We start from the raw sequence: 24,082 nt of genomic DNA, 5'->3' as shown, positions 1-24,082 counted from the left end.
CCTCTTCTTCAGCTTTGTTGTGTTTTGCTTGTAAGGCCACGCCTCTTCTCCTGACACACTAATGACTTTTTGACAAGTCATTTCCTGCTTCGTCATCTTTATTTTTATCCTGGAAATGTGTTTATTTTGGTCATATATCACCCTGCTCTACACATTAACACCTTTTTCTTTTTTCTTTGTTTTAAATTGGACCTCTTATTTGCAATGATCCTCCCCATCAGGACACTATCATTGGCTCAGCTCCACCAGTGCAACGTCACACAGCTCACCTAGATCTCAGCACGGGAGTAATTGGCCTGATTAGTTCCTCGTCTCTTCCAGTCTGACTGACAGGCCGAGCGAGGCAGACGGCTGATTTAAAGACAAAGCGGCAAACAAACAATGGAGCCAGCATGTTTAGTACAGGGCAGACATTTATAAATTAACATTAGATAAAAGCTTCAGTCACACTGGGTACCCAAGCCATATTAATTTTTAATTTTCAAAATGCATTTCTCCTGGCCTACAAAAGAATTAGTTGCACATTTCTAAACATGATCATTTTTGTTTTGCATTTTCTTTGGATTCTGCCCAGTTTCCTGAAGAAAATGTCGACGTTGTACATTTCTGACCACAACCACAAACCACAATTATGTTCTGTTTGTACGTTTAATATGTTTCATATTAACATTTCCAAAGTGACATAGACGAGTTCAGATTACGATCTGATATGATACACTTGAACTCAACCGTCCTGATTATAAGAGCTTACGTTTCAGGTCTTGTGACGCCCGTCGTTGAGTATCGAGGATTAAATCAGAGTGTAAAGGTTAAAGTTTGTGCCCCGGCTCTGTGACACGTACTCTGTCTGTCTCTTTATGTGTAATTACATTTAAATCACCAGTGTCAAAGTACTGTCTGGACCTTTTAAAGTTTAGTTAAACTGAAAAAATTAAACTAAAGTAGTCAAAATATGAACATGTAAGACACTGTCAACAGTGCCAGACCAAGCACATTCGTCAAGTTGACCATTTCGTCAAAGGCTTGCCGGTTCTGTTCACTCTGTAGCTCCAGGATTGATCAAAGAAACCTAAAACATTTAAGATTTGCCATTTAAGATCCAATTGACCATTTTAAGTTGATATGAAGCACTCTTATCTTCAACTGGGAGTCACTGGTGCTAAAAGAACTGAGATCTCCCAAAACATGACTCATGTAAATCAGCCCGAGCACTACCAGTCCCTTTATGGTCCCAGTGTCATGAACTAACGGCCTCGTCCGCGTGACTCTGGATGGAGCAGGAGGCCAGCAGTCTCATTCCCTGTCCAGTAATCTGGACGTCCTGGCGACATTTCTAGTTCTGGCATTTACTTTGCCCAAAATCTTCAAGGCTGTAGAAGCTCCTTCTTAGTTCCTGTCAAAGATGCAACCCAGATAGCACCTTCTGCTTCTACTAACACCTCTACTACTAATACTTAATATAATATTATACTTTTTACTCCACCACATTTATCTGACAACGTTCCCTTTTAGATTATCTTATAAATACAAAATCTAAATCAACAAATAAGTCATGGTGTATTATTAAAGATTGAATTATTCAACAGGATATAATAAAAATGAGCTCCACCTTTACCAGCTGCAACATTAACGTGATGTACACATTAATGCATCAAAGATTGTAATTGAATAATATAATATGTATTATTCTGCATAATGTGTACTTTTACTTTTTGAGCAATTTGGGGGGTATTATTACATATTATTACAAATTTAAATTTTAGAATTATTATAATTTTAAAGCACTTTTTCCAGGTCATTCCTTGTTGTTTTTTAAATTTATTTTTCTATTTTAAAATTTGTTTTGTTTTATTTTATTTGTTGAGGTTTCAAAGGGTTAAGGATATGTTAATGTTAATGCTAATTCTGTAGTACTTAGTACGATACTTTACAACGATTTTGACTTTTAACAGAATATTTTTACACAGTCGTATTGTTATGTTTACTTTAGTAAAAGTTCTGAGTACTTCCTCCAGCTTTGATTATATATCTCAATGTACAAAGTAACATTTTTGCACCATCTGCACCTCAGTTAACCTTTACGTCTTCTCATTTCTCATTTAGGTTTAATGGGGGAATTCAAAAGGGGTTGATGGCTTTTACACAGATTTACTTCATCTGTGCACTTTCAGAAGAAAGTAAGTATCCCAAATTATTCATTCATTCATTTTTGGTTTATTTGCTCATTTCAGTTTGTAATTTTCAAAACAATAACAAAACCCATGATACACTTTTTCTCGTCATACATTACACATTCATGAACAAACAGGAATGGGAAGAAGAAAAAGTTAAATTACCTGCCCCTTTCTTACTAATAACAGGAGCTTCTGTAGATACAGATACAAATGGCCAACCTTTCTATGTTTACCTTTATTTTTTCACAATCCATATTAACAATAACATCAGAAACAGTCAATTAAATTACTCAGAAAATTCAGTGTCCCATAATTTTTTTTATACCTTCGTTTAAACTGAATAATACTTGAGTTGCATTTGAAGTCATTATCCAAAAAGTTTGACTCCATATACTGAAACATACATCTGCTTTAATGTAGTGCGAGCGTACTGATTTTAGAAATTAAACTTCCTTCTATGATCCTCGTTATTGGATCTTAGGTATTTTTTAATGCAGAACTTAGATATTTTTCAGGTATGTTTGAACTGTTTTTTTTTTTTCATACCTCTAAGACAGCTTTATCTCTTCATATGGTGACACTTGTCTCATATCCCATGACCTGGCAGGACATTAGTCTGAGATGCTATTTACACGACACAGTTGGACTCATTCCAAGTAAAGATATAAACAGATGTAAGAGATGAGTCATCTTTGTTGTTTTAATAGGTCAGTGTGAGCCAGGTTCTCCTGTCTGTCAATCTCCTTAGTGTGTGTGAATTAGGCCCTGGAGGAAGCGAGCCGACACAAACAGTTTTACGGCTCAGGTCCAAGGACACGAGACCACAGACGCTCCAATGTCCCCTCAACTCTGAACCAAGTGACCCAGAACCCCACAGAGCGCCTGCTGCTGCCACGGCTGATAGACTGGAGGCTTCTCTGATGATGGGAAGAGGTGAAGTCTCGTTTTTTGGTCCCCGACAGCTCGCGACTGAGTTAAGACACTTTGATCTGTTTATTTTTCGATGTGGGTTTAACTGTTGTGGTTATTGGTGCCAGTTGTGTGGAGCGGTGATGTTCTGCAGTGATGAGGTGAGGTCTTGACAGCTGTAAAGTAACACCTGAGTTGAGCTTTTTTTTTTGTAGTTGTGCTGAAATTTATTAGCTTCAGTCAAAATTGAGTGAAACTGTCAACATTATAAATCACCTATTTATAAATGTTTTTTGTTTCCTTTTGCCTGTTTTGGTGTTAAAGTTAAATTTAAAAAAAAGAAGATTTGGGGTTGAAGTGTCCCTTTAAAGATGCAGTTTTACTGTTTTACTACAGTGTTACGCTACAGTCTGCTTTTGTTTAACCACGCTGACTGTTTGGTGTCATGCAGGGGAATCGCTACAGGAAGTGATGTCACACTATCGCCACCACCTGGGAAAAACCTGCAACTGCAACACAAATGGCTTCAGTCAGAGTGGATTTTTCTAGAGGTGATGTGTACAATTCTAGCTTTATGGCCTTTACATATGTATGTAATGCAAAGTTATGAAACACTGACACTTGACTTGAATGTTTTGATACCACTGCAACATTTTAGGTGAAAATACTTCCCTCTACTACAATTATTTGATGGGTATAGTTAGTAAAGATTTAATTACTTAGGACCTCAGTACCTCAGAGTTATGGCTCTGGTGCAGTGCGTAAAAAATGTACTGGAGTATATATACATGGTTAATACCTCAGTAAAAAAAAAACAACAACAAACTAAGCTACAGCCTGTGGGGAAGGTTATATTCATTTGATTAAAAATAGTAATACATCAGTGAAAAAATGTGTAAATGTTAATAATAAAAGTCCTGCATTCAAATTAAGTATAAGCGGCAAACTTAACGTAAAAGTACACACTATGCAGAATGGCCCATTTCAGAATGATATATATTTTATTACTGGATTAGTGACGCATTTATGCATCCATCCCTTTAACGTTGCAGCTGGTAAAGATGAAGCTTATTTTAATTACTTTATATGTTGCTGGTTGGCTTAACCTATAATCATGTATCAGAATTTATTCAGTAATTTATATTTTGTAACAATCTGAATATGCATAGTAATCATATAAACAATGTAGGGTGAAAAGTACAATTTATTTACCTCTGAAATATAAAAGTAAGTAAAACTGTTAAGTAGTAAGTAAAGTAAAGTTAAGTAAAGTATTCGAGATTTTCCTTAAAGGGACGGTTCACCCCAAAATCAAAAATATATAATTTTCCACTTAAATCTAAATACTCTTAGTGTGAGTTACCGATTGTTGTAGATATCTGCACCAGAGATGATTGACTTCTCTCCAACATAATGGAGCTACATGGCACCCGGATTAAGGTGATCAAAACATAAAAAAAATACATCTGAAAATTCAGCATAATGTCTCTTTGCAGAAATCATGACCTCGTCACTTCAGATGATCCACAGACCTTGTTGTGAGCAGTTTTGTGTAGGAATTTTCTTTATACCAAATGAATCGCCTCACAGAAGGAAGCGTACAGCTAGCTCACCTAGCACCACTGAGCTAGCTAGCGTAACAGCTCAGCCGAAGAGGACGCCACTAATGTTTACATTTTGTGCTGTCACAAGCATGAGTCTCTTTGAGTAGATGCACTCTTCCTCCTGTGCAGTGATACGATTGGTGGGTGTAGTTCGGTTGAGAGAAAATAGTTCTTAATGAAACTGCTCACTTCAAGGTCTGCAGATTATCCGGGGTGAACAGGTCATGATTTCTGGAAAGACACATCACTGTTGGGTTTTTCAAACAGCATTTTTTTGGCACGAGAGCACAACAAGCCGAGTGCCGTCTAATCTATTATATTAGAGGTAAGACAGAAATCTCTTCTGCCAAAACCTCCAACACCCGGCAACTCACATCAAAACAGTACAGATTGATGATTTTTTAATTTAATTTTATTTTTTTGGGTGAACTGACCCTTTAAGTTGAGTAAATATACTTTGATTCCTAAACTGATAGGGGACTTTTTTTCCATCACTTTCAAATCTCTCCAGCACCTTTACTTCTTACACGAGCCTTTAATCTTCTCAGCAGTTTATTGCAGTAAATGAAGGGCCCTGCAGCACCTCCTCCTCCTCCTCCTCCTCTGTGAGAATGGGGAGCTGGAATATGTGATGGTCCGGGGATGTATGTAGGCCAGTGATAGGCCTGCATGCGCTGCTCTGTCTCTGGCTTAAAAAGTTCAAGTCATTATTCTCCTCCTGCTCCTATTCAGACGAGGTCCCGTTGGCTCATTGTTATTCTGCCCGAGTGACAGAGAGAGAGGCGGACACAGAAAGGGAGGCTGACTGGGGCTTCCAACGGCAGGGAGCTGGTTGTACTGGGCGGGGGTTTTGTGTCGGTGGTGGTTTTTCTGGCCGGTTCTTGCGGGCGTGAAGGCATGTTGATAATCGGCTCAGTAATGAGGAGAGGTACTGAACGGCACCAAATATCTGACCCCGATTCCTGGGAGTAGGGAGAGGCAGAGAGAGGGAGAGAAAGTGTGGGAGAGAGGAAGAGAGAGAGAGGAGAAAAAACAGGAGAGAGGGCCATGTGAAAAAGGGGTGGAGGGGAGTTGAGATTTAGTGCTCTGCTGGATGAAACAACCCCCCACTAACTAACGGAGAGGGAAAGTAGCCTAATGGGAAGAAAAGAGGGGGTGTTTGTACTGTTCATTTAACACTCAAAGACGCGCAGGAAGCTTTTATCGTTTCCCACAATGAGATCAGAAAAGGTATGTAACTTTCTTTTTTTTAAGTAGCTGAATTATGTTACTGTTTTACAAATGGAAGCTGAGAGATCAACAGGTAGCTGTTACTGGGCTGTGGGCAAATGGCAGGGTGCTTTTTTTTTTTTATTCGGGAAAAACATCCAGTCTGTAGTTACCTAAATTATTTATGCATGTTTGTATGTGCAGTGAGATTTTGTAGCCTTTAATTTTCTTTCTTTTTTTTCTCTCTTGCATTTGACTCCATGAGTTAAAAGGCTTTTATGTAGTTGTGGATGCCATGGAGTGTCATAAAAGCCTGATTTAGCACTAAAAATCTGTTTTAGCCACAATATTTAAGTCATTTATCAATCTTTAGAAAAATGCAATAAGTAGATATGTGGCAGCTGTTTTCACGAGGATATAGCTTTAGAACCAACATTAATTTCAAGTTTTTACACAAATCCCTAAAATGCACTTCTTTTTTCTTCTTTTTGTCCAAACATAATTGATAAACCCCAAAGTTTTTCAGTTTATTATCACATAAAACAGAGAAAAAACAGCAATTGTGAAGATTTTTCAAGGCGTTTTTGCTTGCAAAATAAGTCACACAAATGATTTAGCATTTTTTCTTCTGATTAAAATGGATCTGCTGATCAAAAATGATATTTGATAGGATGAAAAACTATCTTTAATAAGTGCCGTAAATGCTGTTTATCTGCAATGTTTGCTTCCGAACCATTTGAAGAAATTTAAAGAGGCCAAACCACATGAATGCACCTTCTGTATCAGTTTCCCAACCACCTGCAGACTGTTCCTGTTGCATCCTAGAACAAACAACACTTTATTTCTTAGAGTTAAACCACACTAAGCTAGAATATAAACTTTTTTGTGTCCTATAATTATTTTTAAAGACAGTGCAAAGTTACAAAGTCCTTTAGACTAAATAAAAAAAAGACAAGGTTTGCACAAAGCTCCCCCTTTTCTGTTTCATCCTGCAGACTATTACAGGTCTCCTGACAAATTACAGACTACACCAGGGTGGCCTTAATGAGCAAGAGTCTGGAAATGTTTTCTTTGTGTCATATACCATTAGTTGATCTGGGTCAACGTTTTTCTCTGTAATCTCGCTGTGATAACAAAGGAGGCTGCACTGGGAAAACCAAATGAGCATTTTGCCATTAAATCCAGACTGGAAATCCTTTGACCCCGGAGCAGTCCCCCCTTGATCGTCCTCTCTGCCGAGGAAACATGGTTGTCGCGTGTTTATTCAGTGCTCTGACACCTGTGACTCGGCCTGGAGGAGCCCATTGTTCTTATCTGTAATGGTATAACTCGTCTGGCACACGAGTCTTGGAGAAATATTTGGGTTGCTGTAATGTTGCGGAGCGATAATGTAGAAACTGGCAGCTGAGACAGAGTGAGATCCGTGGGAAAATAACACTGCTGCTGTGAGACAAGACAGCGTGACATCCTCATCACTCGATGGCTTAAAAGTCCTCTGCGTGATTTAAATGTACTAAAGCAGGGTAAAGAGTGCTGGCACAACTTCACGTGATCCACGGTGCATGGAGAAGGGAATAAGTCAAAGGGAATGCAATAAATTTGTTCTTATTACAAGTGTTGCTGGACCTTTGACCCTTTTTGGCTGATTTAAATCTCACATTTTCAGTTCTTCATAGAGAGTGAAAGCATCAAGTAGTCAAATATGACATGTGAAAACTTTACAGTTAGTCCTTAAAAACAAGGGAGAAGCTTCGAGTTGGTTATGATAAAACCTCCCACAATTTTATAGTACAGTTTTTCAAAAGGCTCTCTGTACATGTTGACCTTTCCAATATGTGACACATACTATTGTGTCATTTTCATGATTAATTCATAATTAATTCCTTGTTTTATCCAACAGTCTGTCCAAACCCAAATATGTTGAATTTAGTATCATTTATAACAAATACAAGCAGCAAAGTATCCGAGAAGCTAAAAACTGTGAATTTTTGGTATTTTCAATTATCAAATATTATCAAAGATATTGATTAATGTAATGTCTTACAGCTAATCAAATGTTTGAGTAATCATTTCAGCTGAAGTGCAGATAAATACAAATAAGCAGAGGTCTGGAGTTGAGTCGCATGACTTGGACTCAAGTCCTCTTCAAGTCACGACTTGACAAATTCAAAAAAGACTTGCAACTTAACTTGGACTGTAATACCAATGACTCGTGATGTCACTAAAAAAGGCTCCAGCCTTTTGACTTAAAGATACTTGATGCTACCCCCAAGCAAATTTGTGAGGAGAAAGTTATACATTAGATACGTTAGACATTTTTTTCCAATATGAGATGAGAAAATGCAGTAGAGGACAGAAAACACAAAACGTTTTCTGTTGTCGCACTGGTTAATAGTGTTACGGAAGTGACAGTGCATTGTCTGCACTACTTTTTTATTATTAACTTCAGTTGCACCGCTTGTTTCAACAAACTTGTTTTAACAAACTTGTTTCAACAAATTTGTTTTTAAAAAGAGCATTTATTAACCGTATAAACCAGAACAAATTGGCTTGATTTCTTTGAAGAAATGGGAAGAAGGCAATGAGCAACTTAAGAAGAAGTGACCCAAAAATTATCAAAATATTAGTTAAAAAAAACTGAAAACCTGAAAAAGTGCTTTAGAAATTAAAATAATTCTGTAAATTAATTTTAAATCTGTAATTATAATTAGGAATATAATTTAGTTTTGGACATTTTACCCTAGCTTTTTTTAAAAAAAATAATACTAATATTTTTTAAATTCCGGGACTTTTCTTGCCAAATTGCTCATTGCCTTTTTATCCATGTTTTCAGAAGAATTAAACCAATTTGCGTAAAGTTCAGATACTTATGAAAGGCGTATGAAAAAGTGATGTTGATCCAGGTTTCAAAAGAGTCATTTTATCAATATGATTTATAATCACTCTGTGGTTGAAATGGCAATACATTAGGTGAAGCGGACACTATAACTTGTACAGGACTTGAAAGTCAAAGTTTAGGTCTTGGGACTTGTCGGTCTTGAGTCTGATTTGATTTGCTTACACTGACTTGGGAGTTGACTCGGGACTTGAGTTCAAGGGCTTTAGTCGTACTTGTGTCTTCAGAACAATGACTTGGTCCCACCTCTGCAAATAAGTGCTTTGACATCCCGTTTCTCTTTTTGCTGGTTATTATAAAAACACCTGGATTTAGGAAGATTTGGGTGACAGTTTTAGAGTTTTTGTGAGAGGTTATCACTAATTACAGTGTATTTTTTCTTCTCCTTTAGAGGATTGCTGTCTGCTGTAAAGCCTAGGACCCTGAAGAACAGAAATAAACAACACGGTCATACTTAGTGGCAGCAGATAACAAAGAAAGGAAGAATGTCTCGGACTGAAGAGGTCAACAAGATGACAGAAAACGTCTATAAGGTGGGTTTTGTCGTGTCTGCCCTCCTCTCTGAGATAGTTTCAATAATTGAAATACCTGTTTGTCACACACACAGTTGCACACACTGGAAATGTGTGCCATAATATGCCGATATGTATTTTTTGTGTTGCCAACAGGGGATTCTGGACCAGTTCAACCCCAGTCTGAAGAACTTTGTGACCATGGGGAAACACTACGAAAAAGCCCTGACAGGTCAGTCAAACACAGATGCCACTGGCCTTTGATTTGTAACTAAACAAGATACTTTCAGTTTTCCGTAAAATGTACTCTCTTCCTCAGGAGTAACTGTGGCTGCCAAAGGGTACTTTGACGCTCTGGTGAAACTCGGAGAGCTGGCAAGCGACAGTCAAGGCTCCAAAGAGCTGGGTGAGTGGGCGTCTGGTGGAGGAAGCACTATGTGTTGAAGGGGACATTAAAATAAATTAGTGATGGACCTAATGAAGTTAAGAGAGTCGACGTGACAGCTGGAGAGAAAATGGTCTGTGCTGTTGGTGAGGGAGGAGATGAAGACAAGAGGGAATGAGGAAATGTGGAGAGAGAGAGGGAGAGAACAGAGGGAGAGGGAGAGAGTAGGGTCATTGTTGGGAGATTAACAACACCACATGATCTCATTGTAATGCTGAAAACAGCGGGGGAGGCAGGCAGGAGAGTCGGAGGGCGAGATGCCAGCCGCCACATACTACAGCGCTGTGTGACAGAGGGACGGACTCACAGCTGACCGCCACTTTGTAAATGAGAAACTGTCTGAAAACAGCATGTTTTATAACACATTTACTCATGTGTTGTATGTTGATATGTTGGTTTTAAGATTTTCTGGACATGTTAAAGATGCACTCTAACTAATAAAAGCAGCTCTACATCAAACACTATATCTGTAATACACATTAAGTTGCCTTCACTGTCCTGTTTCACTGCTGCTCACAGGAGACACACTGTTTCAGATGGCCGAGGTCCACAGACAGATTCAGGTGCAGCTGGAAGACGTGGTAAGACTCTGTGCTCAGTTGCTGAAATTATTGTTTTTAGCAACCATTTTAAAATGCAGTGCTTAAAGGGACAGTTCACTCTAAAATGAAAAGATACTTATGTTTCCTCTTACCTATGGTGCTATTTTTCAGTCTCGATTGTTTTGGTGTGAGTTGCAGAGTGTTTTTCTCCAGTATGATGGAACTAGATGGCAATCGGCATGTGGTGCTCAAAGCACCAACAAAATACATTTGAAAAACTCAACAGCAATGTCTCTTTTCAGAAATCAACCCGATTACTCAAAAGAATCCAAAGATCTTGTTGTGAGCAGTTTCATGTAAGTGAATCACGGCGCAGAAGGAAACATGCATCTACTCATGGACGAGAGGCTTGTGACAGCCTGAGATGTAAACATTAATGGCGTCCTCCACAGTCGAGCTGTAAAGTTAGCTAGCTCACTGGTCCTGGGTGAGCTAGCAGTGGATGCATACTTCCAAAGTGTCAAGGGGGCCCTCTGGCCTTTACCATTAAAATGTCACTCAAACTAACATGTACTGACCTGGAAGAGAATTACAGCGACCACAGAGAGATGCAAAGGAACTGCAAAGAGACACAAAACGGTGGAGGTGAAGAGAAAATTATCTTAAAGAGACACAAAATTACCACATTGTCTCATAATTTACCCATGCACATTTCCCTCTGCACAGTGATACAGTTGGTAGGAGTAGTTCAGTAAAAAGAAAATAGTTCCTACATTAAAAGTGCTTGCAACAAGGATTATTTTTATTATCTGGGTCATGATTTCTGGAAAGAGCCATTGCTGTTTGAGTTTTTCAAATGTATTTTTATTTTGGCACTTTTAGCCCCACAAGTCGAATGCCATCTAGTTTTATTTTAGTGGCGTGAAGGCAGATATCTGTACAGCCGATCTCCAATGCTCTGCGACTCACACCAAAACAATCTAGACTAATAAATAGCAGAACAGGTAAGAGAAAAAATCTGTATTTTTGAGTTTGGTTGAACTGTTCCTTTCAAGTTGCACGAAATAGTACAACTTTTAGAGTTCATACAGAAAATATTTTCGCAGCCTTTAGAGCAGGTTTCATTTTCTGTGAAGAGCTGTGCTGTTTCATGTTGTGTCGGCATTCTTGGTTAAAAATTTTGCATCTGGATTTTTTTTTTTATCAACAGTTAAAACTGTTTCACTCTGAGCTGCTCGCCCAGTTGGAGCAGAAACTGGAACTGGATATTAAATACCTCACAGTGAGTTTAATCTTCCACTCTTTTCTGATGAATTGTTTGAAAAACAGGTTTTCTGCCTAGTTAAAATGTTAAGTTTAATTTTTCTGACTTGAAGGTGAGTTAGTGGGAGGCAAGTTAATTTGTGTAGCTAGTTCAGATTTCAGTAAGGGACATTAAATGAATAAATAATGGACAATTCATAAATACATGTGAATAATTGTGTAAAATGTAACAAATTAATTGTAAAAACATTAACTTGAAGTACATAAATTAAAAAAATAAAATGTATAATAAAATAAACGTATAAATTTAATTTCCTTTCATCCCACAAGTATAAAATAAATAAAGATTTTTGCTGCGTCCCTCTCAGGCCACCTTAAAGAAGTATCAGAGTGAGCGGAGGTCAAAATCTGAGTCTATCGAGCGCTGCCAGTCCCAGCTGAAGAAACTACGCAGGAAGAGCCAGGGCAGTCGTCACCCCAACAAATACGGAGACAGAGAGATGCAGGTAAGTGAAGCCCAGAGCTCCACGTGTGCAGCAGAGAAAAAAAACAAAAACATGTTTAAGTTTTCAGTAAAACGCACACACGTGAAGTGTAAAAAGATCCTAAACACCTCACACAGACTTACGGCAGATTAAAAAACCGAGTGTTTGTGTAAGAAATAGGCCAGTGTGAATACGATTAAAGAGCAATCTGCCTCAGCTGATTCTAAAATGCAACTTAGTGCACAAGTCTTTACTGGAAGGAATATGAATGATATAAGAGGGTGAGAGGGTTAAGCCACTTGGAGGGTTATGGTAGAAGAAAAGGTCACCGGGGCAGCAGGAAACAAGATTTCATCATTGTGCAACAGGCAGGAAATCATGTCACACATTCTTCTCTTCATACAATGTGCGTTAAAGGTCACTCGATCTTTGAGTTCAACATGTATGAAGGTGATTGTGAATGCAGGATGGTGTGTGCATGTTCTCAGATGTTCACGTTTGCAGTCAAATCTCTGACTTTTTCTTTTTCTTCAGTTTGTGGAGCTGATGAGTCGACGCCAAGGTGAGCTAGACACGCTGGTTGCCGCGGGTTACAAGTCTGCACTCACTGAGGAAAGGAGACGATATTGCTTCCTGGTGGACAGACAGTGTTGTGTCACAAAACTGCTCATCAACTACCACTCTAAGGTGATCTGCTCACATTTACTTATTTATTTCAGCTTTCTATGAGCCAAATGTATTAATCTACAGGTAAAAATAGTTCCGAACCTACCAGTGGTTTTTGTAACCTGATTCTGAAGATTCACATGTTCATTAGGAAGCAATCAGCTTGTGGCTGGGTGTCTCAGGTGGGGAAAGGGAAGTTGGAAAGTACTGAAGGACTGATAAACACATTGGGCCTCATGCAAGAAACTATATATGAACACATTTTCTCTTATTTTTGCTCGTATCCAGGATTTGTTCTTATTTTGTTTGTACCCACTGATTTTTGGGATACACCAACATGTTTTTATTTTTGCTCTTCTTAGGTAAGATAAAATTTTACGCGTAGTCCAGTGTACTCGTACCAAGATAAGAGAAAAACATCTCATTTTCACTGTCCATAAATTGTTGTCCAACACAAGGAAAAATAAGATTTATATTTTAGGAACATTCAAAAATGCATGCACTTCAGAGGGAAATATTTCACTTTTTCTACACTTCTAATATTGGATAACTACTTTACATTTTGTGATTTTTCACACCAACCAAAAATATTAAAATACACAAGTGCAGCTGAAACAATTATGCACTTAATTAGAAAATCAATCGGCAACTATTTCTTTCATGCAAGTCATTTTTAATGCAAAAAACATTGTGTGGTTCCAGACCTCATATATACTGTATGGCTGAGGAAATGCTGCTGTTTCTTTTCATTATTTTCATTATTTTGATTCATTAAATTAATTTAAACCCTTTTGCATATGTACTTTTACTTTTAATATCTAAATGCATCTTCCTGAAATCACATTTAATTTAACTTTATTTAACAGTACATCAGTTCTTCTTCCTCCAGCCTTTTTGGTGTCGTCTCTCCAGTCTTGGCCATGTGCCAGAGTCTTTGCACACGGCACAAAACCTGCCCTTATATAGTGTTTAATGGGCGTAACCTATGTTAATCTGTGATTTAAGATCAAGTGAGATTCATCATTGAGCACACCTGTTGAGAGCAGATTTGGATGGTTAAGAGTGTTTGGTGCATCTGGAGTCAAATTCTCTTCTATTTTCTATTAAGCGAAAATATAAGACAAATTTAAGAGAATGTTGCTGCATAAGGCCCATTGTTGGGTTTTGCAACTTTAGTTTGTTTACAAAATGGAAAAGGTATACATTTTAAGTGTTGTGTTTTTCTCATTTTGTTCTTTTGAATCTAATCCAGGTGAGAGAGCTTCTGTCACAGAAACTGTCATCTTGGCAGCAGTCGTGTTCTCAGCCCACAAAACTCCCGGAGCGTGCTCTGAATCTGCTCCGTCACACTGCGCCTCAAAGCTCAGGGGCCGCTGGGATAGCCGAGGTCCTCCGCCACACCAAGATCGGCTCTGCGCAGCCAGAGCAGGTCAGATCATTATTATTTATACATTGTCAGATGTTGATATGTTTTCTTTGAACTTAATCTTGTTCCCTACCGCAATGTTGTTGGTTCTCACAGAGGGATTACATGGTGGATTGACTGTATGAAATAAAAAACAACAAAACAAGTCTGTTAGTAGTTGTTCCTGGTAGAGGAGAGACAAAATGATTTGTTTACAAGTAACAAGTAACTCTCAAGTCTTGGTTATTAAACTCTGTGCCAAGTCCCAAATTAAGTCCTAATTTGTTCCTAAAGGTCCAGTGTGTAGGGTTTAGGGCCATCTGTTGGAAGAAATTGTATATAATGTTCATAACCATGTTTTCAATTGTCCATAATCACCTGATAATAAGAATCCTTGTGTTTTCGTTACTGTAGAACAAGACATTTATGTCAACATATCGAGTGGGTCGTCTTCCACGAAGTTCACCATGTTTTTCTACAGTAGCCCAGAACAGACAAACCAAACACTGTCTTTAGATAGGGCCATTTCACATTTTCACATTTTCACCTGGCCACCGTAGTTCTCCAGTACATTTGGCACGCAGGAGAAAATTCAGCTCTTCAACCTCATCGCCAGATGCCAATAAATCCTACACACTAGACACTCCCTCTCTGTGTCTTTCTCTCTATTTCCTATGTATCATTTTGTCACCTACTGTAATTTTATTGTTTTTATTATGCTCTTCTTGGGTTTCTGACGTTTTTTTATTTTCCCCGCTAAAGGGACTTTAAGTCTGACTCAAGTCTAATTCAGGTGACTTGAGTCCAGACCACTGGTACTTATTAACCCCAACCCTACATTCACAATATTATATTTTAACAGTGAATTCTAATTTCAGTAGTTAACAGTATCTGTCTTTGGTTTTTCAGAGGCTTTCTGTTCAAGAAGTCCCTCCTCTGTTGAATGGAGACTCAAGTCGTTCCCAGCAGCAGCGTTCGCTCCCATCTTCCTCCTCCCAGAGTGAAACTGGTCCTCCTCAGGGCTCCCCTCAGACTTTCCGCTCTCTCTCCAGTGGAGGAGCTGCTGGAGGTTCATCACGAGGAGCGTCTCCTCAACACACCAGCACACCCCTCAGTGCCTCAGCCAGCCCCCTCCCTGACAGCAGCGCCAGCAGCAACGCCAGCCCCGCTGCATCCACCCCCACCACGTCCAGCGGCTCGGCCCAGCAGAGCTCGCTCCTCCTGGCCGCCAACACATCCAACCTCTCGCCGAGCCTCATCCCCTCCACGGTGATGTCGCTCAGCCAGATCTCCCCGGCCAGCGGCACCTTGCATGGCATGACCCTCCCAATCCCCCACAGTGCTCCTCACAGTCCTCCACTGCCCCACAGTGCTCCTCTCTCCAGGGCCATGACTCCTGTGCAGCTACTGCACCAACAGGTGGGACCAGGAGGCAGCAACACCTCATCTCCGTCACATATTCCCTGGCTGAAGACTGCTGACATGTGCGCAACAGCAACACTTCCACTGCCGAGGAGACCCGTCAGTGATTTGAGGCTGGGCGGCTTTCAGGGTAAGATGGGATAAGTCTCCTCTTCATGTTCGAGTGTCCCCCCTTTTAAGTTGTAATCTTTAAGGTTTTAGTCCAAGTTGGTTTGGTAATTATGTGATTTTATAAAAAAAAGCCCCACACAAATCAGATGCAAGAAGCTCTTGGTACAGCACGTGTATGGACAAAGACATATCAAACCTTAAAGTAACAGAGCGATGATTCACATGTCAGATGCATCAAACATTAGAGTGTAAACATCTATAAGGTCTTGATGTTACAGTATCTTAACTTTCAGACACTCTGGAGCCTCCTTACATGCCTGCATGTAGACAACGAAGGACTCTCACGCCTCCGAAAATATATACCTATGACCATGAGTGAATCACACATTCATACTGTTACTGTTGTTATTCATTATGACATTCAAATACAGTAAACAGAAAACAGTCACTGTGTCAGGAATACAAAGGAAAAGCAACTTGTGTTACAGTGCAGTCAAACAAATTCAAGCCGTTTTGAGAAAGAATTATGTCAAAAATAATTTCAACATCCCTTTTTAAAACTCTGTTACTTCCTAACAAAAAATATATCTTTTTATGTGAAGTAGCAGCAAAAGTAAATGCTGTTTTTTTTGTTGGCAGTACTTTAATACGTATGGCTGCAGAAGAGTGAACACTTAACAGTCAGGTCAATATCAGTGAGATACATTGCAGCAATGCTGGATTAAAGTAGGGTGCAACTAACTATTGCTTTCATTATCTATTAATCTTAGAGAATAGAGAAAAATGTTGATCACTGTTTCCAAAAGCCAAAGAGAATCGTGTATTTTTTTATCTACAACCCAAAGATATTCAGTTTACTGTCAGAGAGGAGTAAAGGCTCCAGAAAATATTCACATTTTATAAGGTAAATTTCACTTTTCTTCACAAAAAAATGATGGATTTAGTAATTATTAAATTAGTTTGTGATGAATTTCAGGGTACCATAGTCATGAAATCCTTGAAAATTTCAGAAAAATCATGGAATTTTGTTATCTTTAATGGATAACCTTCTGCGTAATGTAAAACAAACAAAACCAACTTTTAGAGATTGTAAATAGCCACTGTTTAATTTTCATACAATAATTTACCATTGGAGTAAAGTACACTATACAGTTCTGAATGTGGTACACGATGTAAATTGTCATTTAATTTTATTATGGATCTTGAAATGAAATTAATGAAAACATGTGGCAACCTTGGAATTTACGGATTGACAACTACGTGATTAACCATTTAATTGTTGCTGCTCTAGACTACATGCATGCACTATTTCAAATCCCCTGTTCATAGGCTAACAGTTTGAACTCAGCATGGCAGGCCTTTGAATCTTCGTTAACGCAGCAGCCAATAAGGAATTTAAAAGGAATATACATAAAAAGGCTGTTGCCTAAGTATCTAAACAGGGTGTGATGTTAAGTTTTTCTCTAACTGTGTCCTCTACCTAGGCTCCAGCCTCCCGAGGATGCTGCCGTTATCTGGACCTAGCCGTGTGGAGGCCCTGTTCGCTCACACTCCAGGACCATCGGAGGGCGGCGGCGTAGGGAGCGGGGCTTGCTTACTGCACTTCCTGCCTGGTGACAATATCGCCCTGCTCATCTCTGAGCCCAGAGACGGGTGGCACTACGGTCAAAATGAACGAACTGGACGGTATGTGCAAGAAATGAGTCCAAAAACCCAGAAAAGAGTCTCTGGTTCCCATGTTGGTAACTCACTTATATAAGTTTGTGGTTAAATACGTAAAAAAAAATTCTATGACATAAAATCCTTCAGTAAATACCCCACTTTTTTTAATTTAAAGAAAGAAATGTTATGCCTGGGTTGTGTGTTGCTTTGGATTTGTCTGTTTAAAATCTTTAACATCAGTTTTGGGGTTATTTTTCATTATTGAATCAAAGCCTCAGATTACCTCTAATGTCATCATATGAATGTATGAAGGTTTTCCAGGCTGTCCAACAGTAAAATTTGAAGCTTAAAAAAGACGGTCTCTAACAAGTGGCTAGATGAGACTACAAAATGTCATCTCGTTGTGGTGGCGTCGTTAAAGTAATTTGATTACAGTGTTAGTTTGTTTACAGCCTTGCATTAGCTTTTTACTCCTCATATTGCATGTTTCTCTCTTTCTCTCTGGCACCAGCTTGACAAGTTTATATTCATACAACAGTGTTTTTGTTTTTGTGGTTTTTTTCTTCCCACATGGACTGACTTGCTACTTGACACTCTTGTTTTCTTCACTCATCAAAAGTCACATTTTGTAAATTTTCCTTACAGGAAAGGCTGGTTCCCTTTCTCCTACACTCAGTCCACACAGAGTAAGATCGATCACCTCGAGAGGTAAGTTAAAGAACAAACATCACATCTCATCAAGGTTATGGATGACCTTTGAAGCTGTTAATGACAAAAATGCTCCTTTACTTCCTTTTAGTTTTTTTTACAGCTCAGTATACCAGCAATACTTTGAAAAGTAAAAAGTTGTAACACTGACTGATTCACAGAAAACTTACTGGGGTCACTGCAGAATCAGTAACATCCTCTAAATCACTTATTAAAACATATCTGTTCAAGAAAGTCTTTTATTAATTTTAGCACACTGTTCATTTTAAATATGTTTTATTTTAGTATCATAATTATCATCTTATACTGTCATCAAGTATTTTACTCATTTATTATTGTTTTATACTAATTGTCTGATTTTATATGCCTCAGTGCATTTTTTGGGCACTGAACTGCCAACTTTTGCTTATTTGCTTCATAAAAGCTATTTATGTTATTGTTGGGGTTGCAGTTTCTTTTTTTCTTCAAATTGCCTGATTAATTTCATAAATAAAGTGTATTATTATTATTATTATTATTATTATCATGTTGAAACTAATATCACTCAGACACACAGAAAGTGCACACAGAATGAAACTTGCTGAGAGTTCGCCCTCTCAGTCTTTCCACCGCCGCTTCCCCAACACGCTCACTTCCAACACCAACAGCTTTGTTGATGAATTCACGCAAAACTATCATCTCTCGCCTCTCATCGTGTTTCCTCTGTCTCTTTCCTCGTATATTCTTTCCTCTCTGTCTGACCTCTCGTCCAGCTCCCTCTTCTTATCTAAGGCTAACAGCACCAGTACGGGACAGCTCGACAAACTGGTGTCTCCAGCTCTCCCAGCGCTCACCCCGGAGTCAGAGGAGGAGCGCTCCCTTCCTCCCCAGAGGGTCAGCACCTTCCGCCCGCGGCCATACAGCATGGCCGACAGCAACAAGGTCAGAAACGAGAAACTTTTGGGAAAGAGATCAAAGGTCAATTTGTTGTCCAGACTGAGCCTCGGTGTTAATGGAAGAGATTCAGAGGCTTCGTAATGATGGAGGTTTATTTCTTCTTCACATACAGATCACTGCAGAGTTGGTCTCTCCTCCCCCGTCCCCAACCAGGTAACTTTTATCATATCAAAGCTGCTCTGTGTGTCTTTAAAGGGACATTCCACCAATTTTACATGTCACAGTCAGTTTAAAGGGAATATCGGGCTTTGGGAAGCCTGACATCACCAGACCAGATTGCATATGTCCACCAGAGGCACCTCTGTTTTTAATAAACACCTGTAGATTTCATGTACTCTGGACACAACAGCATAGATCTACAACCAATCAGAGTAACGAAACATGTGATGTAGCACTTAGCGATGGAAATATGTAAACTAAGTTTTGGGGTTTTTTTTAACCTTGCAATTCCCACAGCTGTATATGTACAATACTAATTTAATGGTTGTCTTTTTTTTCAATAATGTACCTACTTTAAAATATTTATTTAAGCTAATTACCCTGCAAATCGCTAAATAATTTACTTTGAAACCCACAGTAAACCTAAACCTAAACTTGGTTCTGATTGCATTTGTTTTGGCAGTGGACAGTTCACTGCTGTTAACAATTGAAAATAGGAATACTGAATGTAAAATGTTTTTTTTCATCAAACTTGCATTTATTTTTTTGAATTGAACTTATGATAATATAATTATTTAAGAAATTATGCATGACTGCAAAAATCTCACATATACTCCCAAAAGACTCCAAAGTACCTGTAAAGGTACCTGGACCCTCATTTTAGAAACACTGTACGACAGTATCTCTTTAATTGCCAGGTTATATAACATGCGATTCTCACACTTTTTGTTTTCATTTCCTCCTTTCAGGATGAATCCATTTGCCCACATCCGACTCCGAAAAACAGTCACCAACGATCGCTCAGCTCCCATCATTGAGTAAGAGTTTTATCCAGACAGCGATCCAGATCTCTGTGGTTTGTCAGTCCATCAAACCTCAGACTGAATCCTGGCAACATCTCAGTGGGTCATGTTGATTCTTTACTTTGCAAATTAATCAGTTACAGACTATGGCTGCGTAAGTAGAATATTTTTAAATCAAAGTTCAAAAGGTTTGTAAAGGCTGATTACAGTCCATAATTCAATATTGCGGAAAATAATAGAAAAGACGTAGAAACAAAACCACTACAAAATCTGAAAATTCTGAGTGAAATGTGTACATTTAAATAAAATCTAGTCTAGTTTTAATGAAACAGAAGTGCGGATGTACTTAGGTTAGTGTTTGAGATCCACATACTGTATCATCCAGAATAACTAACATTTTAATTTTTTTTCTGGCCTATAAAAGATGCCTTTTATCTCTCTTACTGTTTTACAGTGCAATTATTTTTCTCGACCTAACCTTTAATGTAGTTTTTTGGTTGTTTTTATTTGTGCCATATTCAGACAGGTTTTCTTTATTGGGTAGATCTGGGGACTGGCTCCTACCTGCAGGTTGTGAACTTTCACTTTGTAATGAAGTGTTACAGAAAGAGGACAGGCTCCTACTCTAAAAAGTGCTATGGCGATATTATATTTTTTAGAAAAGCTGCCAGATTGTTTCCTGGTTTCAGTGAAGGTGAACTTTTTAAATTTATTCAAGTTGTCTTTTTCAATTTTAAAAAGGTGGTTGTTTGGTTGAGTTGGCATATTATAATGACATTGGCACATTGAGGTTTTTTTTGTGTCTTTTCACCTTAAAATGACTGAACATGGGAAATGCTGTTTGAGTGTTCATTCCCTGTCAGTCATATCTCATGTTTATACCAGTTAACACATTCTGCTGCTGTAAAGTTATATTTTAGTATTTTATGAATGTAGATTTTTGGATTAGTCTAACTCTATACCTGGATTCAAAATATATTGTGAAAACAGATTCTACCTTAAGGGTCCAGTGTGTAGGATTTAGTGGAAACTTCTTCTGTATGCCAAGCATGAGAGTTATGGTCGATGCAAAAATGTTAATGGGCCTATCCAGAGTCAGTAGCCTTTTTTACACAGAGTGGTGCAGGAATGAGTCCTAAAAACTGCAGATGAATTGGCATTTTAGCACTCCTGGTTCCCTCATCCTAAAGTCAAATGTTTTTTGAATGAGTTTTTGGTCAGAAGCCTTAAATAAGGTCTGTGGTTAACACAAGCTTAAGAGACTCTGACATTTGTTCCTTTGACGTTTAATACGTCAGTAAATTTTGAAGCTTTTTTGTGTGTTATAAAAGGCAGTTGCTAAAAAAGTGGCTAAATTAGTCTATAGACCGTTATCATGCCAAACATGGTGTTACAGCCTTGTTGTTATGGTGACGCTTAACGTTATCTTTTTACTTCTGGTGATTGTATTTACGCTTCAGTAGCATAAAAGTGGCGCTCATTTGTGGAGATTATCTTGCTGGACAAAATAAGTATCATAAACGTCTAAATCCAAAAGTCAACAGAAAAAATCTCTTTGACTTCTGCATCACCATTTAAAAAAACGTCATCCCGCAGTACTCCATAGGGCCGCTACAAGGTCCCTTATTTAAACCGCCTTTGTATTTTCACACAGAAACAAAAAACAGCCGCATAAGGCTGTCCTGTTGTGTGATTTTAGACAGCATGCAGGCATCCCCTAAGCAAAAAAGGCGACTCATGTAACACAACAGCGTTGACCTTTGGTGTGAAACATAACATACACGTCGGCAGCGCATTATATACAATGACAATGGCATAATGTAGCAATAACAATCATTCACCGCCCCTGTAATGCAGCTAATCTCATCCTCTGCTCAGGGAGTGAAGAGCTCCGGGACTTCAACGTCTCCCCAGTTTGCGGACATTTCCTGCTACTGTTTTTCTTTCTTTCATTAGCTGCTTTAAATAGTATACCATTTCTGCCAACAGACACACTGGACCTTTAAATTTGATTATTTAAATAATTCATCAATAGGAGTTTTTTCTGAGTGGAATACTTATTTAATACAAAGAAAGTCCATCGAAACACAGAAACAGAGAAGCTTATAAGCTCCACAGACACAAACAGTGACAGATAATAGTTGAACGTTTGGATGGTGTTATAACTGAGTGTTTATTTTAGAAAGTAGCATGTTGTGGAGGGTTCAAAGTGTTAAGAATTGAGTGCTTAGTCTTTGGATTTGATGTCTTCTTGATTCCTTTTCAGTCCCAAATCTAAAGCTAGAAAACATCTAGGCTAGTTGATTGTAGCTGTACGTTTACCGAACAGACTGAGCAGAATCTTCAAGGGAGATGTAAAAGCCGAGACAGACGATTAGATGGCGTTTAAATGGGGAAATGTATCAATGAAAGTGATGAAGAGAGCAAACGGGAAGTTGATCAACGTCTTAGCAAGTGTTTATGGTAAACTAGAGATATCCAAAGTAATTTTCTGTAGCTCTGTAGTCACCTTTAGAAAACTGTGGTTTAAAGGTGAAACTTTGTGCAAACTGAAACCGTTGTTGTTGTAACTGCCTTGAGTTTCTGTGATCTTTAAGCACCTTGAAGATTCAAAACATCAGCCTCAAGGGTTGTAGTAAATCCTTTCTAACAGCATAAATATTACTTTGAGTAGTATGGCATCATTAATAAAGGTGACAGTGAAATGATAGAGCTAATGCTTAGTCATGCTTGTAAATAGTGCTCAAAACGTGTGATTGTATGACTTTTATTTGACTTCTTTTTAAATGATATTTCACTTTGGTAGAACAGTTTGACTTTGAAGAAACTGCAGAAGCAGTAAACCTCCATGCGCACGTCCGTCGCTTTATTCTCACTTTTCTCTCCTGATTCAGAACGGGAAATCACACAGAAACAGTAATAATACAGAATGATATATTAGTCTGAATATATTTTAAATAGTGTTGCAGTGGTATACCAGTTCTAAGGTATATCATGGTATGAAAATTAGATGTTATCATACTGTGTACATTGTGTTATATACAATATGTAAAAAAAACCCCCAAACAAACACAACCTTGTGGAGAATCTCACCTTTATTTTAATTATTCTAAAAAAAGCGAGACTTTTTACATATACTTCCATTGTTAAAAAATAATGGTTTCAAGTTTCAGTTATAGTAATTCGTGCTTCATTTTTACAGTCATTTAAAGGTCAGTGAAACTGATCATAATAATAACAGTTTTGAGGTACTGTGAAACCACAATATTTTCTAAAACCGTTCATGTTCAATGAAAATCTCATACTGTTGCAAATAAAACAAATAGAATAAATAATACATAAAATAAACAAATTGCACTAGGGGCAAGTCATACAGTGAAAAATATAATAAAATTAATGATGCTCTAAAATGCATGTGACTGTAGAAATCGAAACAGGGAAATAATCTAGTATATACATATAAATTAATCTGAAGTGTGTCATATGTTGTAAGAAATACATGGGGGGGTTATTAAAAATATAAATATGTAACATGACATTTATGGCAAAATAAACGGACATGTTTACAGCTAGACTCCATGTTGTACATGTATACAGAAAGTTTATATGTCCTCTTATCAACTGCAGATGGAGGAACCTTATGCAAAAATACTAAAAACAGGAACTTATGCAAAGTCCAAAACTCTTCTTCCACAGTGAAATATTGTTGCACACTCATTTTACACAGTTCCTCAGTTCTGTGAAAAAAATATGAAGCAAGGTAAACAGACTTGTCTGTTTTAAATTGTTTATACATGAAATCCCGCCGACTGCAGAAGACTTTTTATTATGACGATGAATACTGCTGAAGATTTTCTTCACCTGAAACACTGAATATTGTCGTGATGTGAAATAAAAGTTCTATGAAGTACTTTTTTGTCCACTTTTGCACCGTATGTTTATGTTTGAGTTTGTCTACGGAGTACGGAGTACACAGTATATGCATGAATAGAGACAAAGAGATATTAAAGGGATAGTTCAGATTTTTTGCAGGGGTGTTGTATGGGCTACTTATCAGTAGTCAGTGTGTTGAATACTGTAGATGTCTGTTGGCACGCTGCGATTTTGGAGATGCAGGCAGGAGTACCTGCATGGAAGCTAAGTGATATACTGCTGCAGACAGGGGGCAGCA

The 24,082-nt window shown here is 38.2% G+C and overlaps 1 protein-coding gene across 4 annotated transcripts; it reads left to right on the top strand.

Moving 5' to 3' along the window:
- The first annotated feature begins 2,942 nt into the window (after window positions 1-2,942).
- LOC121945839 (BAR/IMD domain-containing adapter protein 2) lies at window positions 2,943-23,821 on the top strand. 4 transcript variants are annotated; one of them, XM_088084454.1, is made up of 16 exons: window positions 2,943-3,107; window positions 3,535-3,634; window positions 9,184-9,325; window positions 9,461-9,536; window positions 9,624-9,710; window positions 10,269-10,330; window positions 11,502-11,573; window positions 11,923-12,060; window positions 12,574-12,726; window positions 13,958-14,134; window positions 15,020-15,662; window positions 17,128-17,329; window positions 17,951-18,013; window positions 18,766-18,934; window positions 19,062-19,102; window positions 19,858-23,821. In XM_088084454.1, the coding sequence occupies exons 3-16, from the start codon at window positions 9,278-9,280 to the stop codon at window positions 19,928-19,930; spliced, it is 2,004 nt and encodes a 667-aa protein (XP_087940580.1). In that variant the 5' UTR covers window positions 2,943-3,107; window positions 3,535-3,634; window positions 9,184-9,277; the 3' UTR covers window positions 19,931-23,821. The 4 variants fall into 4 exon arrangements, with proteins under 4 accessions (XP_087940580.1, XP_087940579.1, XP_087940581.1 ...); XM_088084453.1 differs by having other exon boundaries at window positions 2,943-3,244; XM_088084455.1 differs by lacking the exon at window positions 2,943-3,107 and adding an exon at window positions 3,122-3,147.
- Window positions 23,822-24,082: the final 261 nt, after the last annotated feature.

This window comes from Plectropomus leopardus, chromosome 11, assembly GCF_026936395.1.
Source record: "Plectropomus leopardus strain MGB_pleo_1.0 chromosome 11, ASM2693639v1, whole genome shotgun sequence".
NCBI classification, from domain to species: domain Eukaryota; kingdom Metazoa; phylum Chordata; class Actinopteri; order Perciformes; family Serranidae; genus Plectropomus; species Plectropomus leopardus.
This window is presented reverse-complemented; position numbering and strand designations above follow the sequence as displayed.